Here is a 16,280-nt window from a genome sequence, read left to right as displayed (position 1 = left end):
GAGGCGGAGGCTGGAGCTTTCTGGAGAATTTACTGACCACAGAGGGGTGGGCTTCACATGAGGTGCCCGCCACTGCGGGGCCAGGGGCCTGAATGCTGCCTGGGACCAGCCACCTGCCCCCTCACCTCCCTTCCCTCCGCCCGAGCTGGCTGGGGCCAGACGGTGGACGCAGCGCACGGGAAACAGAGCGGCCTCAAACAGATGCTGGCCCGCGCCACGCGCCTCGCCGCCCCTGCCCCCGCCTGCCCCCCAGAACCCTCCCTGCCCCCCAGCACCGCTGGGGCTGAGTCTGCCCTCGTGTCCTGCCCAGCCAGGGGCCCAGGGTCCTGCCCCCTAACTGTGGGGCCTCCCCTAACCCAACCCCCACCCTAGCCCACACCCCAACCCCCTTTATAAAAAGAAGAGGAGACAGCACCTTCCACTGGACTCTCCCGGCCGGCCACAGCCCCGGACAACCTGGGCCCAGGGCTGCCGTCCAGTCCCGCCGGCCCGGGCGTCCACGAGGTCCCTTTTACATCTGTACAGCAGCCGGTTGGCTCGGTGGCCCCGGCAAGTCCCCGTGCGGCTCACAGGTGCCGCGGGCTGGGGTGGCCATTGTGGTAGAGTTTCTGCTTCACGTGCACCATGTTCCCGGCGGCCTCCTCGAAGGGCCTGTGCGGCCGCCGGCCCAGCTCCCGCAGGCTGCACAGCTTGGGCAGCCAGGTCCACGAGCCATCTGCGGGGGGACAGGGGCGGTCAGGCAGCTTGGGCCGGCCGGGGCGGCGGCACTCCTGGGCAGCGGGCACGAGGCACTCACCATAGCGCCGTCCGGCCCTCCAGGCGCGCACGGCACAGTGCAGGACGCCGTCCATCCACACCAGGAACCAGCTGATGCAGAAGCCCAGCAGCAGCCCCAGCATGAGGTCGATCTCCTGCTTGGTCACATTGTCCGTCACAAAGTAGTTCTCGGAGGCGTCCACCACCGACTGGTCCCCGTCGTACGGGATCACGTAGTGGATGTGGTGCCTGGGGGCGGCAGGGCGGGCTGGCACCTCTCCCGCCACCCCCGGCCCGGCCTGCCCCCGGGGCGCCTACCCCGTGGTGGGGGTGTGACCGCGTCAGGCCACCCTGGGGGTTCTCTGAAGCAGCCTCCTGGGCGGGCGGGTCGGGAAGGGGGGCACCGGACTCAACCAGGCCCAGGTCACAGGCCAGAGGGAGGTTAGTGGCCGTGGGCTGTGGAGGCCGAGCACGAAGTCCAGGCAGACAGCGGGACCGGCTGCCGGCGAGGGTGTCAGCCCTCACTCAGCACCTCCTCCCTGAGGCCTGGAGCTCACAGGAAGGTGCTGCAGGTAGAAGAGGCCTCCCCCAGAGGGGGCTCAGGACGGCGGTCCCCACGGCCAGGGTCACGGCTCACCCGCCCGCCCTGGGGCCGCGGAGGCCACTTGTAGCAGAGCTGGACACAGGGAGCCCTGCTGGCCCCAGACCAGCCACTCCCATGCACCCTTCCCCCCCTGCCATGCCCTTTCCTCCACGGCCACCACCGCACCTGCCAGGCCCACCGCCCCTGGCGTTTCTTCTGCTCCTCTATCCCTGGGAGGTGCTGTCAGAGGCCACGGGGGCTCTACCCAGTACCCCATCCTCTCCCCTTCCTGGGGGACGCCCCCTTGCCCTTGCCTGGCACAGACCCGCCCCGCTCCTCTCAGGATGGACGGCGTCCAGGCTCCAGGGCCCTTTCGTCCTCAGTGCCTGGGCACCTCCGTGTCCCTCTGCCTCCTCTCCCCGGGCCCTTGGGGGACTGCCCAGGCTCAGGCCACAACAGCCTCTGGCCTCTTGCTGCTGGGGCGACAAAAGCTCCCCAAGGAGCTCGCTCCAGCAGCTCACCCTGTCCTAGGAAGGTCTCCAGGCCTTGACTCTGCCGATCAGACTGGCATCCCAGACAGCCGACTCTGGGATCCCTAGTCCAACAGGAGGGCCTGGGAGTGGAGCCCGCGGGCCCAACGCGCCTTGCGGTCCACACTCCTGGCTGCCTCCCACATCTCCGCTGAGCTCCAGCTGCCTGTGTCTCCACGTGGGATCCACAGACACCTTAAACTTGTGCCTAAAAATAGCTCCTCTCTCCCCAAACCTGCTTCTCCCCCACTTCCCCTCGGTGATGTAGCAGCGCCTCAGCCTGGTTTTCAGCCGAGACCCAGAGACCACCCCACGCTCCATACCCCAACCAGAAGTACTTCCCACACTGAAAGCCCGGCCTGTCCGTCCAACTCAGGCCTTTCAGCCCTCTCCAGGCCGTCCCTGTGCCCAGCGGGGGCCACACAGGTGCCTTCCCTCAGTGAGATCTGGGGATCCTGGAGCCTGAGCCCAGGCACAGGGAGGAGGCGGCCCCTGCCCCAGGCTCTCCTTGAAGCCCTCCTGCTCTTCTGGGGTTCCCGGAGGTCAGTCCCCTCAGCATATTCAGAAAGTGGCCGCTCTCAGTGGCAGGGCTCTCGGTTGAGGAGTGACTATGACCGTGGCTGATTCCTGGTGGCCACCGATCACCTGGTGACGAGCCTGTCCACAGCCATCGTCCATCGTCACCAATGGGCAGCTGCTGAGCACTGCCCAGAATGTGCAGCTGCCAGAGGCCCTCAGGGGAGGAAGCTGTTCCTGACCCCTTAGAGTCCTCACCCACCCCAAGGCTCAGTAACTTTGGGGGTCAGAGGTCACAGCCTGTCCCCCCAGCCATGGCTGGCCTGGGTACCTGTAGCTCCTCCCCCTGCACCTGGCCCTCCTTCCTGGAGGGCTCAGGTCTCCCAAGTGAAAGCAGGAGATAGGCCTGGGCAGAGATGTGCTATCTGCACACATATGTCTGTGACATGTACATACGTGTGTCCTGCCTGCACCACACATGCTGCGTGTGTCCACCGGAGGCCCAATGTACATCATGTATACACACCAGCCACATGCACAGGACACGGCGTGATACTGTGGACATGGGCCCCGGGAGCTCCACACCCCGCCCTGTGCACGGTGTGTGTCACAGCGAGTGCATGTCCGCTTGGCTTTGCAAAATGCAGCCACCCTCTCCACGGGGCGCCACGTCACGTGCACGGACAGATGTCTCGTTTGGACGCTGCCTGGCAACAGACTTTAGAGCATCGATTTCCATACACGTTCTCCACGTCAATGTCTACGCATAGGCACGTATGAGGCCTACACATGTACACACACTCGTTCTGAACACCAGCGTGTACACACAGGGAGCCTCTCATGGCAGTGCACAGGCATGGTGTATACGCAGATAACGCATGTGCAAGACTGCTGTCTGCACACACACTGGCTGCAGCCACACGGAGACATTTTGACATGTCCCTGAGCACACTGCACTGTATATTGTGACATACATGTACTTTGCATACACATATATGTTGTCAATATACAAGGGCACTTTGTACGCTGAATGTACATATCCTGTATGTAGAGATGTGAACAGAGCATAGATACATGGACACACACGCAGCAATACCGTTTACAGCAGGCTGTGGCTCTGCGTCCCACACACGGCTGCCTGCAGCGTGCACGCCACCTGAGTCCACGCGTGCTCTGGACACTGCATGAGCTGCAACTACACGCCCTGTGCAAATACTCTAAGGCGCCCTCTGCCTGCCCTGCCGAGCCCTCAGTGTGCTGCCACAGGCGGATGCACACGGCCCCAGCCCACGCGCACGGAGGCCACGCCTTTCTGATGCTCTGGAGCTCGGGTCGGGGCCCAGCCTCCGGGAGGCCGTGGAGCCGACCTCAGGCCTTTGCTCAGCAGTTGGACCTGCCAGACAGGGACACAGGGCTCTCTGGTAGCATGTGGCCACCCCACAAGTTCTTACCCCCCATCCTGTGCCCAGCATACGTGAGGGTCACAGACACCCCAATCTCTGCCTTCTCTAACACCCGTGTTCTTCATCAACACACCTGCTGCACCCATAGGCATGTAACACGCTTAGCAACACATGCAGCTGTCCTGAACACACATGCCCCGCACCCACACGTATGCACAGAGACCCCCGGAGCAGGAGGCAGCAGAGATGACGAACACGGGTTCTGGGTTGGTGCCCCCTTTGTCCTTCACTAGCTGTGTGACCTTGGAAAAGCCTGTCCTCTAAATCCTCCGTCCACTTCCTCATCTGTTCAGCAGAGTTAACAGCGGCCACTGCGTGAGTGCGTCCTGCGGGATGGGAGTGCATGCGTGCGTGCGCGGGTGCTGTGTGTACGCACATGTATATGCACAGACGCCACACACATGCGCGTCTCATGAGAAGATGTTTATTTCGTACATGGACGTACAAACATGCATGGCCAAGAGGATTCCATCACTACACGTGCACAGAGGGGGTCACACAGTGGGTGTGGGGGGTCTGGGCGCTCCCCTCAATCTGAATGACCTTGAGGAAGCTCCACCTCCCTACTGCCCCCCAGCCCAACCCTCAGCTCCTCTCCAGCCAGGGGGTTGTGCCCAGCGCCCCTCAAGGCAGGCCCTTCCCACATTAACCTGCATTCCCCTGCCCTGGGACTCACTGCAGGGCCCAGCCCTGTGCCAGCAGGCACTTCCTGCCCCAGCCCTGATGAGGCTGGCTTGGGTCTCCACTGTGGACATCAGACTGGGCTGCGGCTTTCCGGCCTCCAGGCTGGACCAGGAGGCCCCGTGACCCATTCCGCCATCACCCTGGAGGCCTCTGGGGATGGTGTCCTAAAGCCATGCCCCCCCAGGAGACCCCCCCCGCCTTGAGACAGCTCCTCCCCCTGCGCACCTGGCAGCCCTCAAGGGTGGAAGGCGGCTCGCGGCCTGCGTGGGGCTGGCTCCCCCGCGCCCCGAGTGGGCCCCGCCACACATGTGCGCTCACGCGTGTCGAGCCGGCGCCGGTTGCGGACTCACCGGCCACAGTTGCAGTGGCAGACGCGGTCCTCGCCCCGCAGGTGCGGGAGGATGTAGTTGTGGAATCGGTCCAGCAGCGCGTTCATGTCCATCAAGCACGCGATGGCCTGGAAGAGCTCATGACCGGTCAGCGCCAAGGAGCAGGAGGGACGAACGGGGGCTGGGGGTGGGGAGCGCAGGCCGGGGTCGGGGCAGCGCAGGCGGGGAGCGAGAGCGCAGGCCGGGGTGAGGGGAGCGCAGGCCTTGGTAGGGGGAGCGCAGCGGGTGTGGGGATCGCAGGCTGGGGAGAGGAGCGCAGGCCGGGGTGGGGGGAGCGCAGGCCGGGGTGGGGGGAGCGCAGGCCGGGGTGGGGGGAGCGCAGGCCCGGGAGGGGACCGCGGGCCGGGGAGGGGGAAGCGCAGGCCGGGGTGGGGGGAGCGTAGGCCGGGAGAGGAGCGTAGGGAGTGTGGGGATCGCAGGTTGGGGAGGGGAGCGGAGGCCGGGGTGGGGGGAGCGCAGGCCGCACGGGCGGTAAACAAGGCGCGGGAGGTGGGCCAGGCGGCGCGCGCGGGCGGGGAGCAGGGGGCGCGCGCGGGAAGCCCCTCCGCTCACCATCACGACCGACGCCCCCAGAATCATGAAGATCATGGTGTTCGCGCTCATGGACATCGGGCGGGGCCGGGCCGGGCCGGAGCGCCGCCCCCCGGCCCCGGCGCCCCCCCGGCCCCGGCCCGATGCTGAGCCCCCGCCGCCTCCGCAGAGGTCAGCGCTTCCCTGGATCGTCCGCCGCCGCTCGCTGCAACCCCGGCACCGGCCGGGGGGAGGAGGCGCGGGGGGGGGGGCGCCAGGGAGGGACGCGGGGCCTTTTTGGGGTCGCTCGGCCCGGCCCGCCGCGCTCCGCTCCGCCCTCGGGTCCTCCCTGCGATCCGCTCGGTTCGGCTCGACTCGGCTCTGCTCGGCTCCGGCCCCCTCCCTGCCTCCTCCTCCCTCCTCCCCCCTCCCTCCCCGCCGCCTTCCTCCGCCTCCCGGGAGGGACCGCGCAGACCGCAGGCCGCCCCGTGCCAGCGCCGGGAGGGGACCGCCATCCCCCGGACGCCGGCCGGGACCCCTCCCCGGGAACCTCGGCTTTGTGTCCCGCCCCAGTCTGGTCAGACCCAGCCCCGGTGGCCTGTCCAGTGACCCTGGACGCCAGTCCTAACACGATCCGGTCCCGGAGGGGCGCAGAGGCCCTTCCCGCCCCGCTGCTCCGCCCTACGTCCTGGACTGCCAGGTCGCTGGGTGCGGGACTGCACCAGCCCGCTCGGCAAGCACATGCCTCCAGGGTGGGGTCCGCAAGGTCGCGACAACCCCACGGCCGTGGGGGCCACAGGTCGGGGACCGGATGACCCCTGGAATCCTCAATGGAGGGATGTGGCACAGGAGCTGTGGGCAGGGCCGCCCCGCACAGGCTTCTCTTAGGGCGGGGACGAGGGGGTCAGCCCAGGCCCATGGGTCGGGACGCCTGCCATTCAGAGGCCCCAGCGGCCGCCACTCTGCTCTGGCTGTCCCTAGCTCAGGGTCCTGAGGCCAAACTCTCATCCACGACCAGTGACCATGTCTCAGGCCCAGGAGCCGACCCTCTGCCTTAGCAGGAAGTCAGCGGGAAGCTATGCCTGGGACGCAGCCTGGGCCATGGCACCATCCAGGCTCACTGCAGCCTCGACTCCTGGGCTCAAGCGATCCTCCCAGCTCAGCCTCCCCCGTAGCTGGCCTTGGGGGATCCCCGCCCGGGGGGTTTCCACATGGAGAGGGGACACCACTCCACCACAGGCAGCAGTGCTGGCAGGAGCAGGCGGCTTCCGCTTCAGGCAGCACAGGCACGGGTTGGCCCAGGCCCTGTCAGCACCACCAGGTCTGAGCTACACCTCCCAAGCAGTGGTCAGAGGTCACTGAGGGCGGCAGGGCTAGGCCTCTGCCACCTCCTCAGGGGCGAGGGTCGGGCCAGGAATTCAGGACCAGGCACAATGACAGCAGCATTTGTTTATTGACAATTCCAGGTCATTCCTAACAGGCCGCAGCAGGGCTCTGTACAGTCCGGCCCGATGGGGAGGAGGGAGGGAAGGCAGGCACACGAAGACACAGGCATGTCGGGAGGTGCACACAAACCGTTGTCTTTCCTTTTTGGTTAAAGAAGAAAAACTTTGTCATCAATATCCCACTCATAAGTAAAAGTGGAAAAGAAGAAACTTGATTGCTTTCATCTGGCATTCTGGCATCTCCTCTCCCATTTCATATGCACAGTTTATTTGGGTAATGCTACCGTCACCAGCAGAACACCTGTAAGTAAAAACAAATGTCAGGAAGGAAAAAGTATGAACAACAGAAGTTCCAGAGATGGCTCCATGCGGGTGCTGGGCTCAGTAGAAGCAGACGGTGTGCAGAAAGGTGCGGCCACTCTTCTCCTCGAACTCCTGCAGCAGCTCGTCAATCTCGTTCTCCATGTCTTCCGTGTGCTGGATCTGCAAGGACAGGACCGTGGTGAGGGCCTTGCCCACTCCTGCCTGTCTGCTCCCCCTTAACACCTGGATCACCAGGGAAGCGCCAGGCCTGAGCCAGGAGAAACCAGAGCAGCAGGCTGGCCCTCACCCCACCGCTGCTGCCTCGCAAGGACAGCTGGAGGCTGCAAGCGGAGAGCTTCCTGGGCAGCCCCAGGCCCTCAACTGGTGTGGAGCAGGAGGCAGCCCCCACCTCCCCACCGACCCTCACAGAACCTGAAGCTGGGTGGAGCGTGGAGCTGGATTCTGAGAGGGGCCCAGCACTGAGACCTGGAGGCCGGGGCTCAGACCCACACATGCACAGTGGGGCCGACCAATCCTCACCGCCAGCGCTTTCATACCAACAAGCGAGCGGGGGCAGCCTGGTCACTGGAGCACCCAGGCCTCCATCCACCAGAGCCCCTGGCAGAGGGCCGCTGCCCCAGAGTGAGCAGGCCCGGCTCCTAAGCACACCTGCCCTGGCACCGGCAGCTCATTACTCGCCATCTCCACTGTCCCCTGGTCCCCAGCCTTGGGCAGCACCCAGTGCCTCTAAGCAAGGAGTGGTCTGTGACTCAGCTCTGGCCAACGTGACCCAAGCAGAAATCACGCAATAACTTCTGGGACGATACTTTCCCGTGGCCTTTTCTCCTGCCAGGCGATCATGAAAACCGTCCCTGGCGCTTCAGCAGCCACAATGGACCGTGAGGCACGTGGGGACCAGAAGCCATGCTGGGTGGGCAGGCAGAGCGCAGGAGCCTGCGGCCACATGGCAGCTTCTCCCAGCGCCGGCCCGCCTGGCTCCCGGGCTTTCCAAACACACCGTCTTCTCTCTCGGTGAAACTGTTCTGTTTTTCTGTCTTTCACAGACATTCATCAAATCACAGAGGCAGAGGCAGAGGCGGGACGGTGCGCGGGGCTCTCCTCAGGCAGGTCCTTTCGTCACAGCCCAGCACCTCCACGCCGCAGCAGGGTGGCTACGGAAGCCTTGGAGTGCCCCGGCCCCTCTGTGCAAGGGGGACATGCAGGGCCCACTGGGGAAGGCAGGTGTGCAGAAGGCCAAGTCCAGGGGTGGACGGCGGACACAGAGCCCTTGGCAGCCTCCAGGCTCACGTGGGGCACACCTCCGACCGCACTGCATCCCAAAGAGCTGCATGCTCTGCTCACTGAGGCAGGGCTGTGTCCACCACGGGGAAGAGACAAGGTACCAGGCGTGCCCTGGAGCCCCGTGTCCTGGGAGAGGGACTAAGCGTGTGTTGGGCAGGTCACTGCACAGCATCTCTCAGCTGAGCAAAGAGCATGGGCGCGGGGGGGCTCCTGTGCCAAAGCTGGGGAGTGTACTCACTGAACTACCAGCGGGCACCCCTGACACAGGTGCGCTGAGCAGCAGACCCCGCCCCAAGCAGCAGGGCCAGCCTCAGGTCTTGGCCACTCCCCTCTGTCACAGCCTCAGGCCACTCCCTTCTGTCACAGCCTCAGGCCACTCGTCTACGTCACAGCCTCGGCCACTCCCCTCTGTCACAACTTCAGCCACTCCCCTCTGTCACAGCCTCGGCCACTCCCCTGTCACAGCCTCTGCCCAGTGTGGCGCCCAGCCGGGTACTCACACACTGGCAGAGCTCACAGATGAGAAACGCCCCCAGGGTGGCCTCCTCGTGGTTGTCCTGGATGTCTACATTAACCACGTGCACGGGCTGGCAGGTCTCCTGTTCTCTGGAATTCAGATCTGATTGGGACAAGGTGACACAGACGTCAGAGGCTCCAAAACCAGGGAATAGGCAGCCAGTGTGGCTGAGTCCCCAGCTCTGCTGGCCAATGGCCCAGCCCAGCCCCAGTGGCTTCTGGACTCTGCAGTTTGGGGAGCACAAAGAATGAGCCTCAAACCGAAGGCAGCTGATGGTTCGAGGAAACCTGAGCAAAATCTCCAACTCAGCACAAGCTGGTCTGGGACTCCCCACCCACCAGCCAGTCCTGGGGTGAACCGTGGCTGGCATCACAACCCTTCCCTGTCACTAAAGACCAGCCCTCCCCACTCCACCGCCAGCTCCACACAGGGTAGATCCGCTTGAAAAATGGACCTGGCGCGGTGGCTCTCGCCTGTGATCCCAACACTGTGATCCTCAGCGGAGGCTGAGGTGGGCGGATCACTTGAGGACAGGAGTTCGAGACCAGCCTGGCCAACATGGTGAAACCCCGTCTCTACTAAAAATACAAACATCAGCTGGGCGTGGTGGCTCACACCTGTAATCCCAGCTACTTGGGAGGCTGAGGCAGGAGAATCACTTGAACCCGGGAGGCGGAGGTTGCAGTGAGCCTAGATTGTACCACTGCACTCCAGCCTGGCGACAGAGCAAGACTGTCTCAAAAAAACAAAAACAAAAACAAAAACAAAAAACCACGAGGAGAAAAGAGCCCCCTTGAAGCCCACGAGGCTGTAGCCAGGACATGGGTGGTTCAGCGACCAGCAGCCCCCCCTGCCTTCCAGGGTGCTTCGCACTCAGGTCTGCCCCCTGGCCCCCGCCACTCTAGACCGGCTGTGGTCAGGGTGGGGCCCCGCAGGTGTCCCCAGACCCTGTGAGAGCTGCTGGAGCCCAGCCCAGCGCGCAGCCGCCTCCTCACCTTCCACCACCTGGTCATACACTCTCTCTTCGCAAGTGAGGATCAGATCAAACAGGTCTTTGCAGTTCTGGAACCTTTCTGGCCGGGGCTTGATTCTCTTATTTCTGTCCAGCATATGTAAAATCCCATTCTGTGTATAGCTACACATGGGAGTTAAGGAACATCAGAGAAAAGGCATCTGTGTATGAAGCCTGGATGCGCCTGTGTCCTGAACACCCAGCCCCTTCCCTGCCCCACAGCAGGGGCAGCCGGGACGAAGGCCTGGACAGCGGAGTGGGCCATGCCCTGGTGAGGCAGGGGCCTCACTGTCCCAGCAGAACCCACAGAAAACAAAGTGGGCGATGACAGGTGCTTGCTCCTCGCTGTCCCCCAACTCTGCAAAAAGATCCAAGGCCCACAGGACACTCCCCACCCCCGCCCAGCATGACACCTTCTACCCAGACCTCTCCCCTCACTGCTGGCCCGGCCCAAGCTGCCCTTGGCCTCAGTCACTGTGTCTCCGCAGTCGGATCCTCCTTCCTCCCTCTGCTCCCTGTGCATTGCATGCTGGCTCTGAAACCTCAGCCCTTCAGCAGAGACAAAGCAAACCCAGAAACCCAGTCCCCAGTCTAGCTCAGCTACAACAGAGTCAAGAACATCGGAAAACCCAAAGAGAGGAAGCTCCAGGCCGGGCGCAGTGGCTCACGCCTGTAATCCCAGCACTTTGGGAGGCCGAGGTGGGCGGATCACCAGGTCAGGAGATCGAGACCATCCTGGCTAACACGGTGAAACCCCGTCTCTATACAAAAACTAGATGGACATAGTGGCGTATGCCTGTAATCCCAGCTAATCGGGAGGCTGAGGTTGCAGTGAGCCAAGATCATGCCACTGCACTCCAGCCTGGTCAACAGAGCAAGACTGTCTCAAAAAGAAAAAGAAAAAAAAAAAAAAAAAAGAAACGAAGCTTCAGCAGCAATCAGGCTGGAAAACGCTGATACAAAAACCAACAGGGCAAGACAGTTGAAGAGGGAGACGCCACAGCCTCACTGACTATGGGATGGTGGAAGGCAGGACGAGGCCTGAAAGCACTCGGCATCCAGCCCAGCTGAAATGGGGCCTTGGGGCGAACGCTGACACACACAGGCCCCAGCGGTCCCAAGAAGGGACCGCAGGAGCCTCTGGGGTCCTCAGGGTGGGGCATCCTCCCACCATCCACAGTGGCTGTGCCTGGCCTCAGGGGTTCCCAAGGAAGGGGCTCACTTCCCCAAAAAGAGAGACTGGGTTCCCAAAGATGAGCTCCATGGTGTGTGGGAGCTCATTTGAGCCATTCCAGATGGTCAGGGACAAGTAACCACTTTCAGATAAACAGCCTAGCTGACTTAGGAATTCTGAGTGAACTCAACTACCTTCGTGGGTCGCAAAAATAGTTTTTATAATAGTTTTATAACACATTGAAGCTGCTGATCTAACTTGAAAAGGCATCTGACCCTGAGCTGCATCCTTGGGTCACTGTCAGCAGCGTGGAAGTCACACACCCACCCCTGACGTGTGTCTCCTCCTGCACACTGGAGTCCCGCCTGTGTCCCTGAGGCCCCTGGAAGCAGCTATGACACCCGGGTCCATCTCTGGGGAACTTAGTCCTTCAGCCGCTGAGAATCAAAGTCTGCAGAAAGAAGAGCTCGAGGCCGGGCGCGGTGGCTCAGGCCTGTAATCCCAGCACATTGAGAGGCCAAGGTGGGTGGATCACCTGAGGTCAGGTGTTCAAGACCAGCCTGGCCAAGATGGTGAAACCCCATCTCTACTAAAAATACAAAAATTAGCCATGTGGGGTGGTGCACACCTGTAATCTCAGCTACAGCTACTCAGGAGGCTGAGGCACAAGAATTGCTTCAACCCGGGTGGCGGAGGTTGCAGTGAGCCGAGATCACACCACAGCACTTCAGCCTGGGCGACAGAGTAAAACTCCTTCTGGAAAACAACAACAACAACAACAACAACAAAAAGGCCGGGCATGGTGGCTCACGCCTGTAATCCCAGCACTTTGGAAGGCCAAGGCAGGAGTTTGCCTGAGCTCAGGAGTTCGAGACCAGCCTGGACAACATGGTGAAACCCCACCTCTACGAAAAGTACAAAATTAGCCGGGCACGGTGGTGGGCATCTGTGATCCCAGCTACTCAGGAGGCTGAGGCAGGAGAAGCTTGAACCTGAGAGGCAGAGCTTGCAGTGAGCTGAGATCGTGACACTGTACTCCAGCCTGTGCAACAAGAACAAGACACCATCTCAAAAAGAAAAGAACGAAAAGAACGAGCTCACGACGGCCTGACCTTGTTGTGTGCAGCCACCTGCAGAGGGGAAGGTGCAGGGACCGGCTCACAGAGAGGAACCGGGGTCAGGGTGCAGGGGTCCAGTGGCAGCTTCATCGTTGGCACAGGGATCACCCTCCCCACACATCCCCGAGCAAGACACAGCCGGGGGTGAGGCCGGGGTGCTCCTGGGGCTGGGACTGGTGTCACTGGCTGGCGGAGCTCATGGACATTCAAGGCTAGCTCTTCCCTGAGGCCTGGACAGTTCTAAGTCCTTTCCTCCTTTACTTCATTCTCAACTATTTATGTAGATGAGGCAATAAATTAAGAACCATTCAGTTAAGGAGAAATGTCTACTTCAGGAACAAAACAGCAGCCTCCTCAGCTACACAAGGATGAGCGAACAGCTGCCCTTCTGGATCTCCTGGCGAGGAGATGCGAGGTGAGGCCCCTCCCAGAGGGCTAGACTTGCAAGCCCCGCCAGAGGCTGTGAGGACCTGAGGAGGACCAAAGGGACCACAGACCAAGCCATGAGCTCACAGGGATGCGAGGTCCCACCTGAATTCCGGCAGCAAAACCACGGCGCCAGTGAGCGCCCACGAGGCAGAGGCTCAGAGCAAGGCGGGAGGACAGCAGCCGCTGGCGGGTGAGGCGGGGCCTTCAATAGACAGGCTCAGGGCCACGGGGAGGCTGAGCAGGTTTCGGGCCTGCGTGCGACAGCTTGCTCTTCAAGTCATGGGGAAATCCTTTCTGAAGGAAGAACCTAAGTACTGCTGGGCGGGAGGAAGGGGAGAGGTGCCATCGGAATGGAAACCTGTCCCATCTTCCAGACACCTGCGCCACCCAGGTCCTGCAGAAGTCCCACTGACGCAAAGCGTTCAACATTGAACCCACAAAGGAAGAAACCAAAGACTCAGCCCGGACAAGAAGGCGACACCAGGCTGAGGGCCTGACCCATGCTAGGGCCCCAACTGGGCATGAGGGCCTGAAACGTACCCAGAAAAGTGGGCCAAGAGAGGGCCCAGGGCAGGGCAGGCAAAGAGGATGTGCCATCCATAGAATCAACCGCCCCCATTGGACACCCAGGGCCTGCACAGTCCCTGCGGCCTCGGGGACCACGTTCAGTAGAGGGCGGCCAACACCGAAGGCCATGAAACAGAGGCACACAGGAGCCTCAGCTGAAGTTAACACACATTTAAGAAAAAACTCCCAGCCGGGCGTGGTGGCTCACACCTGTAATCCCAGCACTTTGGGAGGCTGAGGCAGGCGGATCACAAGGTCAGGAGTTCGAGACCAGCCTGGCCAATATGATGAAACCCGTCTATACCAAAATTACAAAAATTAGCCAAGCGTGGTGGCAGGCGCCTTAGTCCCAGCTAGTCTGGAGGCTGAGGCAGGAGAATTGCTTGAAGCCAGGAGGCGGAGGCTGCACTGAGCTGAGATCGTGCCACTGCACTCTGGCCTTGGTGACAGGAGCAAGACTCTGTCTCAAAAAAGAACAAACAAAAAACTCCCAAGGATGGGCCACGAAAATTGTCCAGAAGTGAGATGTGGCAGCCACGAGGTGGGGTGCTGGGGGTGGGTGCAGTGGGCAGGCCCCCCGCGCCCTGGCTTCCACATGGCCGCGGTAAGAAAGGCAGCTCTGCTCACGCAACCAGGGCTGCGGCCTCCCACTCACCCCGGAGGCCTTCTGGACGTTGGCGGAAACAGAAGAAGCTGGCCCATCAGACCCTTGAGTGAGATTCCCATGGGTTGAGTGGGTGTGGCCAATGCCGAGGGGCCACCAGTCAGCATGAGCCAATGTCCTGGCCCTCCGTGCCCCGCTGGTGTCACTCCCGCCCCACAGTGACGTCTGGAACCCTCCCCCAGGTGTGTGGCTGCACGGCCTCCTGAGTCTGGGGATGGGAGAGTAAGGCTTGTGCTGGAGGCCTTGGGCTGTGACACACACCTGTGGTCCCAGCTACTCGGGAGGCCGAGGCAGGAGGATGCCTTGAATCCAGGAGGGACCCAGAGAGATCTGGAATACTGTCTCATGCAACAGAAAGTGTCAACAACACAGAATCACGTTAAAATTCTGTGGGGGACTAACCATCAGAGAAACAAACTAAGCTTTCTGTCCACACACAGCAACAAAGAAATCCTGCCTCTACAAAAAATAAAAAATTACCAGCGTGGGGCCGGGCACAGTGGCTCACGCCTGTAATCCCAGAACTTTGCGAGACCGAGGCAGGTGGATCACAAGATCAGGAGATCGAGACCATCCTGGCTAACACGGTGAAACCCCGTCTCTACTAAAAATACACAAAATTAGCCGGGTGTGGTGGCGGGTGCCTGTAGTCCCGGCTACTTGGGAGGCTGAGGCAGGAGAATGGCGTGAACCCGGTAGCCAGAGCTTGCAGTGAGCTGAGATCACGCCACTGCACTCCAGCCTGGGTGACAGAGCAACACTCTATCTCAGAAAAAAAAATAAGTAAATAAATAAAAAATCAAAATAAAAAATCAGCCAGTGTGGTGCCATAAGCCTGTAATGCCAGCTAACAGGGAGGCTGAGGTGGGAGGATCGCTTGAGCCTAAGACGTTGAGGTTACAGTGAGCAGAGATCGCGCCACTGCACTCCAGCACGAACAACAGAGCGAGAACCTATCTCGGCCAGGCGCGGTGGCTCACGCCTGTAATCCCAGCACTTTGGGAGGCTGAGGCGGGTGGATCATGAGGTCAGGAGATCAAGACCATCCCGGCTAACACGGTGAAACCCCATCTCTACTAAAAATACAAAAAATTAGCTGGGCGTGGTGGCGGGCGCCTGTGGTCCCAGCTACTCGGGAGGCTGAGGCAGGAGAATGGAACCTGGAGGGAGGCGGAGCTTGCAGTGAGCGAGATCGCGCCACTGCACTCCAGCCTGGGCGACACAACGAGACTCTGTCTCAAAAAAAAAAAAAAAAAAAAAAGAAAAGAAAAAAAAGGCTGCAGCCAGGCATGGTGGCTCACACCTATAATCCCAGCGCTTTGGGAGGCCAACGCAGATGGCTTATCTGAGGTCAGGAGTTCGAGACCACCCTGACCAATATGGCAAAACCCTGACTCTACTAAAGTACAAAAATTATGGCCGGGTGCGGTGGCTCATGCCTGTAATCGCAGCACTTTGGGAGGCTGAGGCGGGTGGATCACGAGGTCAGGAGATCGAGACCATCCTGGCTAACATGGTGAAACTCCATCTTTACTAAAAATACAAAAAATTAGTCGGGCATGGTGTTGGGTGCCTGTAATCCCACTGCTCAGGAGGCTGGCGCAGGAGAATGGCTTGAACCCGGGACGTGGAGGTTGCGGTGAGCCGAGATCACGCCACTATACTCCAGCCTGGGTGACAAGAGCGAGACTCCATCTCAAAAAAAAAAAAAAAAAAAAAAAGGATGGCAAAACCCCGTCTTCTCTACTAAAAATACAAAAATTAGCCAGGCGTGGTGGTGCACACCTGTGATTCCAGCTACTCCGGAGGCTGAGGCACAAGAATCACTTGAACCCGGGAGGGGAGATTGCCATGAGCCGAGATCACATCACTACACTCCAGCCTGGGACAGAACGAGAGTGTCTCAAAAAAAAAAAAAAAAAAAAAAAAAAAAAAAATATATATATATATATATATATATATATATATATAAATATTATGGCATCCAAGACAAGTCCACATGCCACCCAACCTGTAGACAACCCCCGCCATCCTCCACGCCAGCCTGGCTGGGGGCAGCTGGTGCCTCAGAGGGGGCACCCTTCAGGGTTCTTGGCAACGTGGTATTCTGAATGTCTGTTCTTTTCTTTCAAGTTGAGGCACATTTGTTCAGTTTTAATTCAGGCAATTTTCAGCAGACATTGAGTTTAACCCTAACCATGACTTTCCTGGCTAAGCCTAATGCTTTTGACCCTCCAGCAATTCCCAGACACCAGTGGACACCACAGGCCCTTTGCCAGCACTCAGAGAATCAGTCCCTGGGCCCTTGCCTCTCGCCA

General features: G+C 60.7%; 2 protein-coding genes across 2 annotated transcripts in view; both read right to left on the bottom strand.

Moving 5' to 3' along the window:
- Positions 1-11: 11 nt before the first annotated feature.
- TMEM240 (transmembrane protein 240) lies at positions 12-5,828 on the bottom strand. Its single transcript, XM_054445081.2, has 4 exons — positions 5,474-5,828; positions 4,883-4,989; positions 797-1,005; positions 12-715 (listed from the first exon to the last, which is right to left on the bottom strand). The coding sequence occupies exons 1-4, from the start codon at positions 5,528-5,530 to the stop codon at positions 567-569; spliced, it is 522 nt and encodes a 173-aa protein (XP_054301056.1). The 5' UTR covers positions 5,531-5,828; the 3' UTR covers positions 12-566.
- Positions 5,829-6,865: 1,037 nt separating this feature from the next.
- SSU72 (SSU72 homolog, RNA polymerase II CTD phosphatase) overlaps positions 6,866-16,280 on the bottom strand; it is a 35,349-nt gene continuing 25,934 nt past the window's right edge. The window contains exons 3-5 of the mRNA XM_054445068.2: positions 9,994-10,133; positions 8,982-9,100; positions 6,866-7,359 (exon numbers count right to left, since the gene is read on the bottom strand). Coding sequence (XP_054301043.1) covers positions 7,258-7,359; positions 8,982-9,100; positions 9,994-10,133 — 361 coding nt within the window. The 3' untranslated portion in view covers positions 6,866-7,257. The remainder of the gene's footprint in view (positions 7,360-8,981; positions 9,101-9,993; positions 10,134-16,280) is intronic.

This window comes from Pongo pygmaeus, chromosome 1 (genome assembly GCF_028885625.2).
Source record: "Pongo pygmaeus isolate AG05252 chromosome 1, NHGRI_mPonPyg2-v2.0_pri, whole genome shotgun sequence".
NCBI classification, from domain to species: domain Eukaryota; kingdom Metazoa; phylum Chordata; class Mammalia; order Primates; family Hominidae; genus Pongo; species Pongo pygmaeus.
Note: the sequence above shows the minus strand (reverse complement) of the source record. Positions and strands in the feature narration are given on the sequence as shown.

Coding starts and splice junctions, on each gene's coding strand:
- TMEM240 (XM_054445081.2), bottom strand. CDS start 5,530: ATGTCCATGAGCGCGAACACCATGATCTTCATGATTCTGGGGGCGTCG. Junction 4,990..5,473: donor TGGGGGCGTCGGTCGTGATG/GTGAGCGGAGGG, acceptor GAGCTCTTCCAG/GCCATCGCGTGCTTGATGGA. Junction 716..796: donor GAGGGCCGGACGGCGCTATG/GTGAGTGCCTCG, acceptor GTCCCCCCGCAG/ATGGCTCGTGGACCTGGCTG.